General features: G+C 40.9%; 1 protein-coding gene across 2 annotated transcripts in view; it reads left to right on the forward strand.

Moving 5' to 3' along the window:
• Nucleotides 1-19,414, forward strand: part of USP9X (ubiquitin specific peptidase 9 X-linked) — a 104,721-nt gene that overhangs the window by 73,214 nt on the left and 12,093 nt on the right. Inside the window, exons 27-38 of one of the 2 annotated variants that reach the window (XM_068155095.1) lie at nt 199-307; nt 1,324-1,470; nt 1,589-1,735; nt 2,607-2,829; nt 7,125-7,345; nt 7,722-7,912; nt 8,527-8,700; nt 11,308-11,449; nt 11,616-12,366; nt 13,326-13,449; nt 15,369-15,594; nt 16,824-16,953. In XM_068155095.1, coding sequence (XP_068011196.1) covers nt 199-307; nt 1,324-1,470; nt 1,589-1,735; nt 2,607-2,829; nt 7,125-7,345; nt 7,722-7,912; nt 8,527-8,700; nt 11,308-11,449; nt 11,616-12,366; nt 13,326-13,449; nt 15,369-15,594; nt 16,824-16,953 — 2,585 coding nt within the window. The remainder of the gene's footprint in view (nt 1-198; nt 308-1,323; nt 1,471-1,588; nt 1,736-2,606; nt 2,830-7,124; nt 7,346-7,721; nt 7,913-8,526; nt 8,701-11,307; nt 11,450-11,615; nt 12,367-13,325; nt 13,450-15,368; nt 15,595-16,823; nt 16,954-19,414) is intronic. The other variant, XM_068155096.1, reaches the window with a different exon arrangement.

Genomic DNA, 19,414 nt, shown 5'->3' on the forward strand with positions numbered 1-19,414 from the left:
ATGTGTCCAACATTTCACTGCAAGGAGAAACAAGATGATGGGTAGTGAATAATGAAAGTATTCCTATTTCTTCCATTACATGCAGTTTTAGAAAATGGCTTTAAGCAGATAAGCACAAATTTGGTTGTTTGAAGGGGGTTTAATGTCCTGTTTGGATAAGGAGATTGAATTTAATGTTTCTATTAAATGCTTTTTCAGAACTGTTCGTCAGATGGCACAGGAGCAATTCTTTTTGATGGCTACCAGGTGCTGCATGGGACAGAGACCTCTCCTTTTCTTCATTACCCTGCTGTTTACTGTTCTAGGGGTAAGTTTTTAGAGGTGAAGGCTTCAGTCAAGTGTGTGCTTCTGTAGAAAGTAATGAGACAATATATATGCAAGAAAAGGCAAATAGCTACTAACAATCACTAAAATACAGATTTTGACATTCAGGCAAGCGGCACAGTTGGTTTCCATTCAAATTAGGTGAGGAGAAAGGGGACTTTTTTGCACTTTTTGATAAGAGCATGAACAATAAGCTTCAATGTGTGTGTGCTATGATAGAATAGAATAGACCAGGTTGGAAGAGACCTCCAAGATCATCGCGTCCAACCTATCATCTGACACCACCTAATCAACTAAACCATGCAACCAAGCACCCTGTCAAGTCTCCTCCTGAACACCTCCAGTGATGGTGACTCCACAACCTCCTCAGGCAGCCCATTCCAATGGGCAATCACTCTCTCTGTGTAAAACTTCCTTCTGACCTCCAGCCTGAACCTCCCCTGGCACAGCCTGAGACTATGTCCTCTTGTTCTGATGCTGGCTGCCTGGGAGAAGAGACCAAGCCCTTCCTGTCTACAACCCCCCTTCAGGTAGTTGTAGACAGCAATAAGGTCACCCCTGAGCCTCCTCTTCTCCAGGCTAAGCAACCCCAGCTCCCTCAGCCTCTCCTCATAGGGCTTGTGTTCCAAGCCCCTCCCCAACTTTGTTGCCCTTCTCTGGACACGCTCCAGCAAGTCAACATCTCCAAATAAAAATCATTAACAAATTAGGTAGCTACCTGCAGTTCATATGCTCTTTTACTGGACCTACCAAGACTTTTCAGTTCTGCATTCTTATGGCATGTTTGATCACTTCACCGTTTGTTCCCCGTTCCAGTATAGAAATTGCTACTAAAATAAGCCAGCAGTGATTTTATTGATAGTTAAACACAATTGTAAGCTTATAAAAGGTTTGAAATGACACTTCTTTTCTTTATTATTTACTGCCAGTTTGGGGGGAAATACCAGCATAAGTACAAGCACATATGAATTCTTTATCCTTTGTTTTTGGTTTGCCTAGAGTACTGCAAGAGAGAGAGCTAAGCATTCTGGAGACTACTTCACTCTCTTAAGGCATCTTCTTAACTATGCTTACAACAGTAGCATTAATGTTCCAAATGCTGAAGTTCTTCTCAATAATGAAATTGACTGGCTTAAGAGGATTAGGGTAAGTTTTGGGATCAATTTCTATCTGATTGTCTGCTTTTTGCTGCTTTGTAAAGTTCAGTTTTAGGCTTGGTAAATGTGAGTTGTTCAGAGTATCCTGATTGTCTCTTAAATGGCAGGATGAAGTAAAAAGAACAGGGGAAACAGGTGTTGAAGAAACTATCTTAGAGGGTCACCTTGGAGTCACGAAAGAGTTGTTAGCATTCCAGGCACCTGAGAAGAAATACCATATTGGTTGTGAAAAAGGAGGTGCTAATCTCATTAAAGTAAGTTTTTTGACTAATGGAAGACATTGTGGGTTGGATTGGGGTTTTTTTTTGGTTGGTTGGTTTGATTTGTGGTTTTTGTTTGTTTGTTTGTTTTTTCTAATCACTATTACGATTTTTTTACTATAAATAGGTTAAAAAAAAAAACCAAAACCTTTGCATCTTGTGGTTTGTAACCCTAAAATCTCCCAATTTAACTGCTTGGGAAGGGCTTCCAATTGGAGTTTAATGTATTTTGAACAATAAAAACAATTTAAAAATATACATGTTTCATTCATAAGAGTACTTAATGTTCTCATCCTTTGGAACCACTGTGTTTGGAGCTGCTGTGGCCTCATGTCCTCATGAGGAGAGTAAGCTAGATACAGGGTTGCTCTCTTTTGGTATCACTGTGTTGTCTTTTTTCCCACATATTTTAATTACTGCTGTTAAAGTTTATGATAGGTTTGAATAAATGCATGATATCTGAGAATCTCTAACCAGACACTTTTTTCTTATACCTCTGATGTTATACAGTAGGACTCTTCAGGGCGGGCGGGGGGTGGTTTCAGCATTAATTGATAAAGAGCTTTGTAGATAGGTTAGACAGGAGAAAATTTCCACCAAGAATAATACAGATTTATTTTTAACTTGCAGTGAGAGAGTGGATTTGCAGGGAGCCACTTTAGAATGGAGTTGCTCTGTTCCATATTTAAAAGCTTGTTATGGTACTGGACTTAATTTTAACTCTTGGGTTTTTTAAGGACAAGGACACCTGGTTATCAGACATTAATTCAAGTAATAACTCTTAACTTTGTTACAAAATTGTGTGTCTTTCTATGGTAACTTGATTATTTTTTTCATTTCCCCCCCCCTTTTTTTTTCTCCTCAGGAGTTGATAGATGATTTCATCTTTCCAGCTTCCAATGTTTATCTACAGTACATGAGAAATGGAGAATTGCCTGCTGAGCAGGCCATACCAGTCTGTAGTTCACCGGCTACTATTAATGCTGGCTTTGAGCTTCTAGTTGCACTAGCAGTTGGATGTGTGCGAAATCTCAAACAGATAGTAGACACCTTGACTGAAATGTATTACATAGGTACAGCAATCACTAGTATGTACTATTTTTGTTACCTATTTTCTACTTTCTAATGTAGATACTATGTGTGGCTTTTTTTTGTATTACTAACTGAACTAGACGCTGAGTTTTTTAGTTTGGGGTTTGTTTGCAGCTGCTTTTAATGCTGTGAAATCAGGCTGCCAAAATCTAGCAGTTTGTCAGTGTAGCCTTTATTTGTGTTTCTTTTTGCAGTAAATGTACTGACTTGCATTACATGGTTGCATCCCAAGTTCCAGCCCCAGTCACTTACATGGTCTTGACCCTTCCTACCCCAATCTGTGGCTACTCCTTCTTGTCCACTCCAGCTCCCAGGAACCTCATTCTGTCTGTATCTTCTACTTTTGTCTCATTGTTTCAGGCTCTGCCTAACCAATTCCAGAACCTCATCAGGTATCTTTGACTTAGTTTTAGTTCCAGTCTCTTGATCACCTAATTTGTCGTCATTGTCTACACACAGACACAGGTCCACTGTTCTGTTGCCCTTTTTAGTTTGGTACTCATTCTCTGCCTGTCATAGTCCTTTCTCAGATGGTTGTTCTCTCAGTTTGGGCCTTGTCTCAGCACAGCTCTGCACTTGAAGGACTTTCTCCTTCTCACTGGAGAAAAATTATAGCAGTTGCAGTATGTACAGAAACTTTAAATGTTGGTATTTCAGGAGCCAATAGGTGAAACTTGGGCTGATTCTCCACAAGGATGGCAGAAGGCTCATACTTACATAGATTTTGTTATCAATAAAAAGCATGTAAGACTTTCTTAAAAATGAGCAAAGAGGAGCAGATTTTCTGCAGCCCTGAATAGGGTAGCTATGCCATTTTGGCTGTAGTGTTAATAGGGAAAAGGATGGGGGGCAAAAAACTCAACCAAATAAACAAAAAACCCCAAAACAATAACAACAAAACCTACCAAAGAAACAAAACATAACAACAAAAAGAATCCCAAACCAAGCAAACCCAAGCTTACAGGGGAAGAAGAATCTTTCTAGAAATACACTAGTAACAGGGAGACAGCTAAGGTGCAGGGGGTAAGATAGTGCTAAATGATGAGGAAAAGGCTGGGGTACTCAACACCACCTTTGTCTCAGTCTTTAGTAGCTAAATCAGTTGTTTACTGGATACCCCTGATTTGGAAGATAGGGATAGGGAGCAAAATGAAGCGATGATCCAAGAGGAGATGGTTAGTGACCTGCTTCACCACTTAAACATGCAAGTTTACAGGGCCAGATGGCATACATACCTGAGGGTGCTGGGAGAACTGGCAGAAGTGTTCACCAAGCTACTTTCCATCATTTACCTGCAGTCCTTGCTAACTGGGAGGTGTGACTGCATGTGCAGTCCTAGTTGGCATGAGTTCATGAGGGGCAGGTCCTGCTTGACAAACCTGATCTATGATCTAAGATGACCCACTTAGTGTATTTACCTGGACTTCAGTAAAGCTTTTGACACTTTACCACAGCATTCTCCTGGAGAAACTGGCTGCTCATGGCTTGGGTGGATGAGCACTTTGCTCAGTTAAAAACTGGCTTAATGTCCAGGCACAAAGAGTGGTGGTGAATGGAGTTAAATCCAGCTAGTGGCTGGTCACAAGTGGTGTTGCCCAGGACTCAATTTTGGGGCCAGTTCTGCTTGATATCTTTTTCAGTGATCTGCATGAGGGGATTGAGTGCACCCTCAGTAAGCTTGCAGGTGACACCACATTGTGTAGGAATGTTCATCTGCTAAAAGGTAGGAAGGCTGCAGAGGGATCTAGACAGGTTGGATTGATGGGCTGAGGTCAGTTGTATGAGAAAAGGACCTGGGGGTGCTGGTTTACAGTCTGCTGGACATGAGCCAGTAATGTGCTCAAGTGGCCAAGGAAGCCAACAGCATCCTGGCCTCTATCAGGAATAGTGTGGCCAGCAGGACTAGGGAAATGATGGTGCTCCTGTAACCACCACTGGTGAGGCCAAACCTTAAATACAATCTTTGGTTTTGGGCCACTTACTATAAGAAGGACATTGAGGTGCTGCAGCATGTCCAGAGAAGGGCAGTGAAGCTGGTGAAGGGCTTGGAGAGCAAGTCTTTAGGAGCAGCTGAGGGAACCGGGATTGTTTAGTCCGGGGAAGAGGCATATGAGTGGAGATGTCATTGCTCTCTGCAGCTACCTGAAAGGAGGTTGTAGTGAGGCAAGGCAGTCAATCACTTCTCCCTAGTATCAAGTGATAGAACAAGAGGAAATGACCTCAGATTGTGCCAGAGGAGGATTAAATTGGATATTAGGAACAATTTCTTTACTGAAATAGTTGTCAGGCATTGGAATAGATTACTGAGGGAGGTGGTGTAGTCACCTTCCCTGAAGGTGTTCAAAAGAAGTGTAGACATGATGCTTTGCAATGTGGCTTAATGGATTGCAGTGTTAGGTTGACAGTTGGACTTGACAGTCATGAACCACTTCTGTGACTCTAAGGCAAGGAGAGTTGGGCTTGTTCAGCCTGGAAAAAAGGTCTCTGGAAAGACTTCCAGTACTTACACAGGGCTTGTAAGAAAGATGGAGAAACATTTCACTGGAGCCTGTAGTGACAGGACAAGGGGAAATGATTTTAAACTGAAAGAGGGTAGATTTATATTGGACATAAGGAAGAAACTCTTCATGATGAGAGTGGTGAGGCACTGGAACAGGTTACCCCAGAGAAGTTGTGGATGCCTCATTATTGGAAATGTTCAGGGTCTGGATGAAAGACATCCCTGCCTATGACAGGGGTTTGGGTTAGATATCTTTAAAGGTCCCTTCCAGCCCAAACCATTGTATGATTTAACAACGTTTAAAATTGCAGAGTGTAGTAGAACTAAGCATCTAGAAATAGTATCGCATAGTGGGATCCTGTTTCTAGTGGGGTACTATTTCACAGCACTACCTCTGATAATGGCAGTGCTATTTGCCTAACTGGTGGTATCAGTGAGTGATTGGAGTTTTTATTAATCTCTTCCTGTTCAGTTCCAACTCACGTGAACAAATGGATCATAGAATGGCTTAGGTTGGAAGGGACCTTAGACATTGTCTACTCCAACCTCTTTGCCATAGACAGGAATGCCTCACAACTAGTCTCAGCTGCTCAAGGCCACATCCAGGGCTTGAACAGCATCCAGAACCTCCCTGGGCTAGCTATTTCAGAGTCCCACCACCCTGAAGAACTTCTTTCTAAGATCCAGTCTAAACCTACTTTCCCTCAGCTTAAAGTAATTCCCCCTAGACACCCTTTTAAAAAGTCTCTCTCCAGCCTTCTTGTAAGATTCCTTCATGTATTGGAAGGTAGTTCTGAGGTCCCCCCAGAATCTTCTGTGGGCTGAACAATCCCTGCTCCCTCAGCCTGTTCTCATAGCAGAGGTGTTCCAGCCCTTGGATCATCTTTGTGGCCCTCCTCCAACAGCTCTGTGCCCTTCTTATGATGGGGACACCAGAACTGGAAGCAGTATTTGAGGTGGGGTCTCTCAAGAGCAGTGTAAAGGGTAAGAATCACCTCTCTTGGCCTGCTGGCCACACTCCTCTTGATTCAGCCCATCTTATGCTTTTTATTCATCCTTTTCTACTGGGAAATAGTGTATTTCTTATCACCTCACCATGAGAAAGATTTTTCTGGCATTGCATTCCACTGAAGTACTTGATAAGCACCATGGAACACCAGATCTCCATCCTATGTCAGACAGAAGAGAGAACACGTATGAGCTGCGCATGCTGTGTGTTTCGTATACCGAGTGAAGCTTGCTTGAGAACATGCATGCTTGCTGTTTCTCTTACATCAGAATCTTTGTGTTAAAATCACAGAGCAACAGGTTAGCACAGGAAACGTGAGTGTAAATGTACTCTGAAGAGATGAGAGGTCTGAGGGAGAAAGCTCAGGAGCAAAAAAAAAACAACTATCTGAAACTTGCCCATCCTAGCAAGTGAGGAGTCAGTGAAATATTGTAGTTTTGAAAGAATCATAAATTTGTGAAAGGCTATATTAGTATTCTAGAGTCATTCATCTGAATTCTTCAGGTAAAGAACTTGCTGCTACTGAGGGAAGGTTTCTGTTTCATACATTAATAGACTGATTTTTTTTGTCTGGCCACCTTTTTAGTTATGTCTTAGGAAAAATGGTTTAATGTGAAGATTGCAGATAGAACTACTCTTCCTAGAAGTTCTGTTAATCCTAGCAGTTAAATTATTAAGTCACAGTGTGATGCAGGCTGAATGCTAATTTTATGCAACTCCCTTTTGTGCTGCATCGATGCTCTAGATCTTTTATAACAAAATATCTTCCTGTTCTCTTTCAGCTTGTGAAGCGCTTACAGAATGGGAATATCTACCACCTGTTGGGCCTCGGCCACCAAAGGGATTTGTAGGACTGAAAAATGCTGGTGCCACTTGTTACATGAATTCTGTCATTCAGCAGCTGTACATGATTCCTGCCATCAGGAATGGGATTCTTGCAATCGAAGGCACAGGCAGTGATGTAGATGATGACATGTCTGGGGATGAAAAGCAGGACAATGAGGTAAATTTAATTACGTGGAACTGGTTTATTTTTAAAACAGAATTCTGTTTTATGGGAATGTTATACCAAATGGAAGTTGCTAACCCTTCTGCTTTCCACTGCTAGCAGTGGAGAAAATAGCATCACGTTTCTTGCTTGAATGGGCTTGCTGCCAGAGAAAGCAGTTCAAAAGATGTAAGCATCAGGGTTTGCAGACTTGCTTTTCATGAATTGGTACTTGAAAGTGCACCATACACCATTTTGCTACCACAACTACCTTAGTGCATACAAAGACAATTATTTCTTCAGATTAAAATTACTGAATTAAACAAAGGATATAACTAGCTGAGACAGCTAATTATCAAAGTTAATGCACACATTTTCTTCTGCCTTTCAGAGCAACGTTGACCCACGGGATGATGTGTTTGGCTACCCACATCAATATGAAGACAAACCAGTACTGAGTAAAACAGAAGATAGAAAAGAGTACAATATTGGAGTTCTGAGGCACCTCCAAGTAATTTTTGGCCATCTAGCAGCTTCCAGGCTACAGTACTATGTACCAAGAGGGTTTTGGAAACAATTTAGGTAAATAGAAAATTTAGTATTAATGTCTGTTCACTGGACCACTGAAATGCAACAAAACTGATCATAGTAGAAAAGATGTTAGGTGCAAATCAGCATTTCTTTTTGTCTTACCTTTTCACTATTCTGTGGTGTGTTAACAGACTACTATAGTTTACTGCAATATGATTGTTTTGAATTCTGGCAGTTCTTAACATTGATATTGAGACTTTGAATTGTGTGAAGTTACACACAAAAGCTTGGTTTTATTTACCACTAAGTGTCAGGGACATGTTTTTTATTATTGTGTTATATTTTGTGTCACTAACAGTTGGCCTTTTTATTGTTCACTACATCTTTCAGATCTCATGTGATTCACAATGTAGATCTCTCTACACCTTACCATGGCAAATTCTCTTTATTGTGAATATTGGCCCTTTACTGTTGTTCTTCAGTTAGCAATCAAAATACAGGAGAAAAAAAAACTGATATAAACTGATATCAGGTGGTAAAGTACATCAAACAATACATAGTTTTGCTCAATAAGAAAGAGCAACTAATAGCTTGAATACTCTTTCTTTTTTTCCTAGAAAATAAATTGCCAAATATGTCTGACAAGAATGTGCTTTTGCTTTCAGACTTTGGGGTGAACCTGTAAATCTGCGTGAACAACATGATGCTTTAGAATTTTTTAATTCCTTGGTGGACAGTTTAGATGAAGCTTTAAAAGCTTTGGGCCATCCAGCAATGCTGAGTAAAGTTTTAGGAGGGTCCTTTGCTGATCAGAAGATTTGTCAAGGATGCCCACATCGGTATGTGTCTAAGATTCCTCCCTCTTACAGAAAAGCAACTTGTGTTTTTGTATCCTTATAAAAGTGACTGAAGAGTCAAAGTTGGAGGGGTGTGGTGGTGGTGGTGATGATGTGTGTTTGTTTGCTTTGCTTTGGTGGTGGTTTTTTGGGTTTTGCTTTTGGTTTTGATTTGTTTCCCCTCTTTTGGATTTTTTTTTTTTGAAAGCTTGTAGGTTTTGATATCTTAGGGTTTTTTTTCTGCAGCTTTAACATTAGTGTGTCTTCAGGTGCCTTGAAATACTTCATATTGCTTCTACACAGCAGATTGTATGTGAAACATTTCATATTGATCAGGGGAGGAAAAGATACAGCAAAAGCTTTACCTTGTTAAAAGTGGAAACAATTGAAGGACTAAATGCAATGTTCAAGATTTATGGCATGGCCAAGAACCGATTCTGTGTTGTGTAGTGTGTGGATAGAGCTGACCCCAGTGTGAATCTTAAACTCCAATGGGTGAAATTCAGTTGATACTCACTGTTTAAGCTGTAATTAAGGAGGATGGTGTAGAATGCTTTTCTTTTAAGATTTGTGCCATATTTTTAATTAATGTAAAATATGAATGATGAATTTCAGCATGGAGGGTGTGTTACCAAACAAACACCCATACCACATCAGACTTAAGTCTGTAGCTCCTTATCTTGTTGATGTTCATCAATGTCAAATACTTAGTGAAGGAGTAGAATTAGGCATTTACAGTTGCACTTCACCAGGCATATGGAAGAAAAAGTCTAGAGAAGTGGATGATTAAAACTGTGTGCAAGATTTAAAGTGGCCATAATGATGGACTTGTGCAGCAGTTGGCTTTTTCAATTGTTAAATTTTTTGTCCCAAAGAGTTGGCCTTTTTAACTGTTCACTATATCTTTCAGATCTCATATGATTCCCAATATAGATCTCTCTGCACCTTACCATTGCAAATTCTCTTTGTTATGAATGCTGGCCACTTACTGTTCTACAGTTGGCAATCAAAATACAGGGGGGAAAATTATGTAATCTGATTTTATTATGGTAAACTTTCAACTTCAGTTGAGCTCATGTGAATTTTAAGGTCTTCCACTTAAAAGTTCTGTTTCATGGGTTAGAATGTGTAGCTGGAAGTAAATTTTGAAGATACAATGAAAGCACTGATGTTATTTTATATGCAATGAGTAATTAAATGGAACACACAGATGTGAGGCAATGGGAGTTACCATCCACTCTTGAAGTATTACCTGTCTTTTTGGAGCTCCACTGGATTTGCATTGTTACACTTCTTAATAAAAATGTTACCCTGGTTGTAGTTTAGTTTGTCATCCATTTTATCCTCCCCTAAACTACTGGATTGGGGTGTGACAGATTTAACAGCCTTTCCAAATTTGTAACTTATTTAATTAATGAATGTACTGTTTTGGTTGAAGTGTTTCTAAGTACTAATTTATTCAGCGTTATAAAATCTTGCTTGATTGCATAGCAGAGAAACAAGCCCTGCAGGGTTATGTTAGATTAGATGCAACTTTTTTTCATTTATTCATCACTGCTTTATCTTTAAAGAAAAATAAACAAAAACCTATTTGTTTCCAAGGTATTTTAACTGGTTGTCTCTCAAGTATTGCTGCTAGTAATGTGTTTGAAGGTTGTATCAGCACACAGTAAGAAAAAGCAAGTCATAAATATGCAAAGTGATTTTCTCCATATGAGGAAAGACTGAGGGAGCTGGGGTTGCTTAGCCTGGAGAAAATGAGACTCAGGGGTGACCTTATTGCTCTCTACAACTACCTTAAGGGGGGTTGTAGACAGGCAGAGGTTGGTCTCTTCTCCCAGGCAACCAGCACCAGAACAAGAGGACACAGTCTCAGGCTGCACCAGGGGAGGTTCAGGATGGAGGTGAGGAGAAAGTTCTACACAGAGAGAGTGATTGCCCATTGGAATGTGCTGCCCAGGGAGGTGGTGGAGTCACCATCACTGGAGGTGTTCAGGAGGAGACTTGATAGGGTGCTTGGTTGCATGGTTTAGTTGATTAGGTGGTGTTGGATGATAGGTTGGACACGATGATCTTGAAGGTCTCTTCCAACCTGGTCTGGTCTATTCTATTCTATTTATTCTATTCACAGCTATTCAGGATTTTTCAGCTAGAAAAATTAAAAGCTTTTAGTTTTTTAATTTTTTAATTGGAAGTTGTTTTGAACTGTTGTCTTTAGATACTATACAATATTTTTCAGTCTAATGCATGACTGCAAAAGTCAGTAATGGGAAAAGTACTCTACTTTGTTGTCTGTGCTTTGTGTCTACTCACTTAAGTTATCCAAGAGTCTGTGATGCTCCTTCAGCTGCTTTACAAACGAGATATGCTAAAACATTTAACTTCCATGGAGGGTTTTCAGTGGACTAGAGACCTACAAGTCATTTCTGTGATCTTCATAAAATAGCTATAGTTAGTGCAGGTACTGTAATGTAATTGTAGGAAGACTGCAATAAAAGAATTCAGTTCTTTTTCAACCGCTGAACTCCTTTTGCCAGGATTTGACATGGATAAAAGGTGGAAATTGAAAGTGTTTCTGCCTATCTCATACATCTGTCTGTTCATTGGTAGGTATGAATGCGAGGAATCCTTCACAACTCTAAATGTTGATATAAGAAATCACCAAAACCTTTTGGATTCTCTGGAGCAGTACGTCAAGGGAGATTTATTGGAAGGTGCAAATGCATATCATTGTGAAAAATGCAACAAAAAGGTAACAATGCCTTATATAGTAAGTTTGTGTGTAACTGTGATGTTACCTCCATACTTAGTTCATCTTGAGGGGAAAAAAAATTACCCTGTAATTACTGAATTTGGTTGTTGATGAGAGTATATGAATGGAAACTGAAGAGCTGGTAACTGTTGATGTCCTTTTGTAGGTTGATACAGTGAAACGCTTGTTGATTAAGAAGCTGCCTCCGGTTCTTGCAATCCAGTTGAAACGATTTGATTATGACTGGGAAAGGGAATGTGCAATCAAATTCAATGATTATTTTGAGTTTCCACGAGAGCTGGACATGGAGCCTTACACAGTGGCAGGTGTAGCGAAATTGGAAGGAGATGATGTAAACCCTGAAAACCAGATAATACAAAATGAACAGTCTGAAAACGAGCACTCTGGGAGCACAAAATACAGGCTTGTCGGTGTACTCGTGCACAGCGGCCAGGCCAGCGGAGGACATTATTACTCTTACATCATCCAGAGGAATGGGGGAGATGGTGAGAAGAATCGATGGTATAAATTCGATGATGGTGATGTGACCGAGTGTAAAATGGACGATGACGAAGAGATGAAGAACCAATGTTTTGGTGGAGAGTACATGGGAGAGGTGTTTGATCACATGATGAAGCGTATGTCCTACAGACGCCAGAAGAGGTGGTGGAACGCTTACATTCTTTTTTACGAGCGTATGGACACGATAGACAAAGACAATGAACTAATAAAATACATTTCAGAACTTGCTATCACCACTAAACCCCATCAGATTAAAATGCCATCAGCCATCGAACGGAGCGTACGGAAGCAGAACGTGCAGTTCATGCATAATCGTATGCAGTACAGCCTAGAATATTTCCAGTTCATAAAGAAATTGCTTACTTGTAATAGTGTCTACTTAAATCCTCCTCCAGGTTAGTACATTAATGCAATAATTGTGGATTAATTTCTTGCAAGAAGAGTTTTGATTTGTGTTGTGAAGTATTTGTATAGCCGGTGAAGGTTTTGTGTGTTCTCCTTTGAACGGACTTGTTGGAGAGAGTCCAGAGGAGATGGTTGGAAGGTTGGAGCGCATCTTCTGTAAGGACATGCTGAGGGGATTCAGCCTGGAGAAGAGGAGGCTTTGGGGAGATTTGAGAGTGGCCTTCCAGTGCCTTAAGGGGGCCAACAGGAAAACTGTTGATGGACTGATTCTAAGGGCATGTAATGATAGGACAAAGGGCAGTGGTTTTAAGCTAGAGCAAGGTAGATTTAGATTAGACATCAGGAAGAAGCTCTTTACTGTGAGGGTGGTGAGACACTGGAACAGGTTGCCTAGGGGAGTTGTGGATGCCTTATCCCTGGAAGTGTTTTAACACCAGGCTGGATGAGGCTTTGAGAAACCTGGTCAAGTGAGAAGTGTTGCTGCTTGTGGCAGGGGTGTTGGAACTAGATGACCTATGAGGTTCCTTCCAACTCAAGCCTTTTTATGGTTGTATGAATACTCTCATTATGGACCTCTGCAGTTAAACACCTGTTATCATCTAAGTGATAAAGTGCCAGAATACTTAACAAAAAATGCTTTTATAAACTTTAAACTATTATTCAGCTTATGTACAGGCCATGTTAAAATACTTCTGTTTGTGTGCTGTTCTGCTGAAGATAGTTCTCAAAGGTGAGGGAATGTTTAAAACTGACACATTTTAGCCTCCAGGTACCTGTCTAAAGCTTGCATTTTCAAATGATATGTTACAGAAGCTAGAGGCTGGTTTGATCAAGTGTCTTGGTAAATTGGAACACAGTATCAAGATGAAAATAGCAATCTGGAATGTAAATTACTCAAAGTTAATTGCTTTGACTTTGTCTACATGTGAGTATTTTGATTTTTCTTTAGGACAAGATCATCTGTTGCCTGATGCAGAAGAAATAACGATGATTAGTATTCAGCTTGCTGCTAGATTTCTCTTCACCACAGGATTTCATACAAAGAAAATAGTCCGTGGCCCTGCTAGTGATTGGTATCTTGTCTTTTAACAGTTTTGGAAGTTTGGTGTTTGTTAAAAGATCCCACTCAGATACATATTACAATAAAAGATGTTAGTGGCCAGTCCCATTTTCCCCCTCTCCTCTGAATACATGATCAAGGTGCACATGAAAAGGAGGGAAATTTTGAACAGAAAATACTGGGGGTGGGGTGGGGATAGCTTTGAAATAAGCTGCTGAGCTGAACATCTTCAAAATTAATTTTCAAGTAGAGCTTCAATGTCTCTGTCTTATTTTAAAAAAGGATAAAGGAGTAGAATCTATAGCTAGGGCAAAACTAACAGGTTATGTATTCTGACAAGTTCCCAGAATGGCTTGTTCATGGTTTGAGTATTTTTAAAGAAATCCCTTTTTTCAGCCTGTTTTTGCAGTTAATGTGTATTCTGTTTCTGAAATACATAGCTAGTCTTCAGGCTCTCTCCTAAGAGAGTGCTTTATGTACATGGCTATGGGGCCTGTTATTCAAATCTGTAGTATAACCAACAGTGCAATCTTACTCCCAGGTAAGATTGCACTCCCAGTGCAATCTTACTGCCCGGGTGGCCAAGAGGGCCAATAGCATCCTGGCCTGCATTAGGAATAGTGTGGCCAGCAGGAGCAGGGTAGTCATTGTGCCCCTGTACTCTGCTTTGGTTAGGCCACACCTTGAGTACTGTGTCCAGTTCTGGGCCCCTCAGTTTAAGAAGGACATTGAGACACTTGAATGTGTCCAGAGAAGGGCAACAAGGCTGGGGAGAGGCCTTGAACACAAGCCGTATGAGGAGAGGCTGAGGGAGCTGGGATTGTTTAGCCTGGAGAAGAGGAGGCTCAGGGGTGACCTCATTGCCCTCTACAACTACCTGAGGGGTGGTTGTGGTCGGGAAGGGGTTGGTCTCTTCTCCCAGGCAACCAGCACCAGAACAAGGGGACACAGTCTCAAGCTGCGCCAGGGGAGGTTTAGACTTGAGGTGAGGAGGAAGTTCTTCACCGAGAGAGTCATTCATCATTGGAACGGGTTGCCCAGGGAGGTGGTTGAGTCATCGACCCTGGAGGTGTTCAGGAGGAGATTGGACGTGGCACTTGGTGCCGTGGTCTAGTCATGGGGTCTGTGTTGATAGGTTGGACTCGATGATCCTCGAGGTCCTTTCCAACCTAAGTTATACTGTGATACTCATAGCATCACAGCTTTTTAGCTCTTAAGGTAGATTATTCTGCGTTGGGAAGAGGAGTGTGAATAGAACTAGGGAGAAAAATCTAACATTTGTGAGGACCAGGAGTTTATGAGCTACTAGTAAGCAGTTGTCTAACACATGGAAAACCCATGAAGATTTTTTCCAATACCAGCTTTTAGAGTAACTAAGTTACTCCTCTTGTTTTAAGCAGGGCTCAAATACTGTTTCAAGAAAAGAGGCTTAAGTCACCCAAGACCCTCTCTGCAACAGATAATTTTACTCTGAGGGGTTTTTATGTACATGTGTAACTGAGAATATACATTTCTGATAGGTTACATATTTAGTTATGTCCCATACATGGCTCACAAAATCCACCTCATATTTTCTGCTGCTCATCTTCTTCCCCAGTTCCCCCACCTCTCTCCCAGCCATTATGGCTGCCAATTTAGGACCTGCTTTGAGCAGATTTAGGGGATATAATCATCCCATATTTCTTGTGGGTAATAGTAGAAAATGTCACAGTTGAGTGCTAAGATTTCTAATCAAAAGTAACTTTTAAATATGTGCCTTACTAGTAACAGAGCCTCACTGTAGGGACTACAATTTCTCTGATTGTAGGCATTTTGTGAGCTAAATATTTGGGCATTGCCTTTAACTTAAACTTTCTTCAAGGAGTGTATCTGCTAAAATTCATTCATGTCTGTGTTTGGGCATACTCTCAGCTGTGTCATCTTCTGTTTCAGGTATGATGCATTATGCATCCTCCTTCGTCACAGCAAGAATGTACGCTTTTGGTTTGCACAAAACGTCCTTTTTAATGTTTCAAACCGCTTCTCTGAGTACCTTTTGGAATGCCCTAGTGCAGAAGTGAGAGGTGCATTTGCAAAACTTATAGTATTTATTGCACATTTTTCATTGCAAGATGGACCCTGTCCTTCACCTTTTGCCTCTCCTGGACCTTCCAGTCAGGTAAATACTAAATAAGTTTGATACTAATGGAAAGGTTCTGAAATTTAGTCTTATTTCTTCATTATGAGCATTTGATGTAAAGTAAATTCTGGAGCAGATGCATCAGTATTGACAAGAAAGCTGAACAGTCCCATTTTGCACTACATAACATGATGTAATTCAGCCAGTTTGTGTGAGAGCTGCTGTCACTGGCATCCCATTTTTCCCTTGCTTGTAAACCTCTGTGAAGGCTAAGTAGTGAGAGCTTTGAGTTGAGTTGCAGGTGTGAAATCAGCAAAGTCAGTCCTGGGTTATAGCAAATTAAGGGGCGGGGGGGGAGGAGGAGGAATGAATCCTTGTTTTTAATTTAGAATTTAAAAAAAGAACAATCAGCCAAGAACAAAGAAACAAAAAAAATCCAAACAAAACCCAGCAAAACGTGCAGGAGTTTAGTTCCCCAGGTTTTTCTCCTCTGTATCTTGCAACACTGAAATTGCCAAAAATTTTAGCTTTGAATAGGAGTAGGCAGTGAATTGCCTAATTTTATACACCTGGAACTGACAAAAGAAACAAAACCAAAACAAGACAAAGTCTTAATGTAATAATTGTCATACAGTATTGTTGCTTGGACTGTATTAAAATGTTCTAAGACCAGGCTGGATGAGGCTCTGGCCAGCCTGATCTAGTGTGGGGTGTCCCTGCCCATGGCAGGGGGGTTGGAACTAGATGATCCTTGTGGTCCCTTCCAACCCTGACTGATACTATGATAAGTATCATACCATGATAAAAGATAAACCTTCTAGAAGCTTTGCTTTGTCATGGTTTCAATGCCTACAGCATGACATTTTGTATTCGTACTGTCCCACTTTACTTTCTTGGAATGTTTTCACTACCGTATCCAGGAAAATAATTCATGTTAAGTTCAGGCCACACACGGTTTGACAGTGTTTTGTTTCTTGAGATGTTTGAAATGCACCTGTAGAGGTGATGTGGTTTTCTGAGTCTATAAAGTTCAGTGGAACTGCAGGTGCTTTTCTGAGTGTTTAAGCTTAGCTGCTATTGGTGAAAAAGTTCAACTGAAAGCTTCTCTAAGAGCATGATTTCTTCAACTTACATGGTCTTTAGTGATGAGAGTCTTATTCTCTATCTTCTTTTTTGTGAGGTGCAGAAGACCAACCAGTGCTAGTATTTTGGAGCTTGTATGAATCTCAGATTGAACCACTAATTATTGGTTTCTTTTATTTTAATAGACTTATGATAACTTAAGTTTAAGTGATCACTTACTGAGAGCGGTACTAAATCTTCTAAGAAGGGAAGTATCTGAACATGGGCGCCATTTGCAGCAGTATTTCAATCTGTTTGTGATGTATGCCAATCTAGGTAAGCAAATTACACATCTTTATGCTTATGACACTGAATTAAACTGTTTTATTAATGATCCAGTTACACAGGTATCAGCAGGAAAACCCAGTTTTTCAGCCTCAGGTGGATTGTTGTCATTAGAATAGAATAGAATAAACCAGGTTGGAAGAGACCTTCAAGATCATCGCATCCAACCTATCATCCAACACCACCTAATCAACTAACCCATTCAACCGAGCATCCCATCAAGTCTCCTCCTGAACACCTACAATGATGGCAATTCCACCATCTCCCTGGGCAGCCCATTCCAATGGGCAATCACTCTCTCTGTATAGAACTTCTTCCTAACATCCAGTCTAAACCTCCCCTGGTGCAGCTTGAGGCTGTGTCCTCTTGTTCTGGTGCTGGTTGCCTGGGAGAACAGACCTGCCCCTGCCTGTCTACAACCTCCCTTCAGGGAGTTGTAGACAGCAACAAAGTCTCCCCTGAGCCTCCTCTTCTCCACGCTAAGCAACCCCAGCTCCCTCAGCCTCTCCTCACAGGGCTTATGTTCCAAACCCCTCACCAACTTTGTTGCCCTTCTCTGGACATGTTCCAGCAACTCAACCTCCTTCCTAAACTGAGAGGCCCAGAACCGGACACAGTACTCGAGGTGTGGCCTAACCAGTGCAGTGTACAGGGGCAGAATGACCTCCCTGCTCCTGCTGGCCACACTGTTCCTGATGCAGGCCAGGATGCCATTGGCCCTCTTGGCTGCCTGGGCACACTGCAGGCTCATGTTCAGCCTAGCGTCGACCAGCACCCCAGCTCCCTTTCTGCCTGGCTGCTCTCCAGCCACTCTGACCCCAGCCTGTAGCACTGCATGGGGTTGCTGTGGCAACACACAAATGTTAGACAGCGTACGAATGTTCTCTAGAGCATCTGTCTTCCTCCAGTTTGGAGTTTGGGGCTTTAGTTTTTCTGCCATCCTTGGAAGATTATACATGACTTGTCTGTCTTGAGAGGGTGTGAGGGTGAAAAAATGGCAAGAGAGGTAATGCTTTGTGCATGGCTCATTTGCAGAGAAGTCATGAGACCCACGGAGCATGTGGGTCTGTCAGCTGATTTGAGCCTGAAGAAGTAGAGGAAGATAAAAGTTCAAAAGAGAGAAGAGAGGCATGACTCTCCCTTGTGGAAACACCAGTGTAGATGATCATGCTTTGTATGTTCCAGTTGTGCCCTTTCAGTATTAATTTCTTTAGTTCACCTTTCAAGTTCACAGATACGAATGCAAAACACTGATTCTGTATCTGTCTTCCCTTTAAAGACTCTGTGGCAGACAGGAAATAGATCAATCTGTCTGTTTTTAGACATCACTTCTTGCCAGAATGCTTTCACCATAGACATCATAAGAGGTAAAAGAATGCATCAGGAAATTCCACTGTAAATTTATCAGATGGTGTTTTTCCTTCAAGGTAAATGGGCAAGAAAAAACAAGGTTTCTGCAAGGCCTAAATAAAGCTTCCCCGTGCTTGAGACAAGTGATTTTCTGAATTTGCTGATGAAAAATGGAATGAGGGAGTTTGACCACAAAGGAATATGTATTTTTAGCATCTGAGATGAGGTGGTTATCGGTTTTGTGATGGGCATGAAATACTGACTGTGGCATTTCTAGCATCACCCATTTTTCTTCAGGATCTTAATTGTGTCTAGCATTATGAAAATAAAAATAGGTATAGATTTAGAAGTATACAAAAACTTGTATTAAGTTCTGGATTATGTAGGCTCTGTGCATATAGAGTCACTAGGCTGTATGCTAGGAATAGAATATAATACTACTAGTGGTAACTATTTCAAGAAAAATGATAAGCTGCTATCAGTCCTATTGGCATTCAAATGAACAGCTGTAATCATGCTTTCTGTTAGCATTACCAGCATGATGAAAGTCAATTGGTGATTGATTGAATGAACTGTTTCTCAGGTGGGTTAATCTGTTGCTACTTCATATATTTGCCCTGAGGAAGAGCAATTAAAAGTAATAAAATGCAAGTCAAATGAATAAAGGATTACTTTGGCACTCTGAAGTTGAGGATAGTCAGAGTTTCACATCTAATGAATTGTCACAGAGCTCTTCATTCTTGCTTTCCCAAGTTATTAGGGTCTTGTAGCATTTCTCTTTCATCTGTGGTAGCCTAAGTGACAAGGCATCTCTCTACAGCAGGTTCTAAACAAGATAGAACACTGTGCCATAGTGATAGTTTGTCACTCTCCTCACTCCAACACAAGGTATTTTCATTGTTTTATGTAAAGTGGTATGAGGCTGAGAGATCAAGTGCCCTTGGAAGTTTTACAGAACACCTACAGTAGTGAGCAGCTTGACCATTGCTGGTTATCTGCTCATGCAAGCAGATTAAAATGTGAGTTCCTGATAGATGACTTGGTGGCTAAATTGCTAGACAAATATATCAGTCCAAATGGAGTTATTTTGATGTTTCCACAT

The sequence above is a fragment of the Melanerpes formicivorus genome, unplaced genomic scaffold (assembly GCF_026170545.1).
Source record: "Melanerpes formicivorus ecotype bairdi unplaced genomic scaffold, bMelFor1.0.p_v2 SCAF_30, whole genome shotgun sequence".
Lineage (NCBI taxonomy): Eukaryota > Metazoa > Chordata > Aves > Piciformes > Picidae > Melanerpes > Melanerpes formicivorus.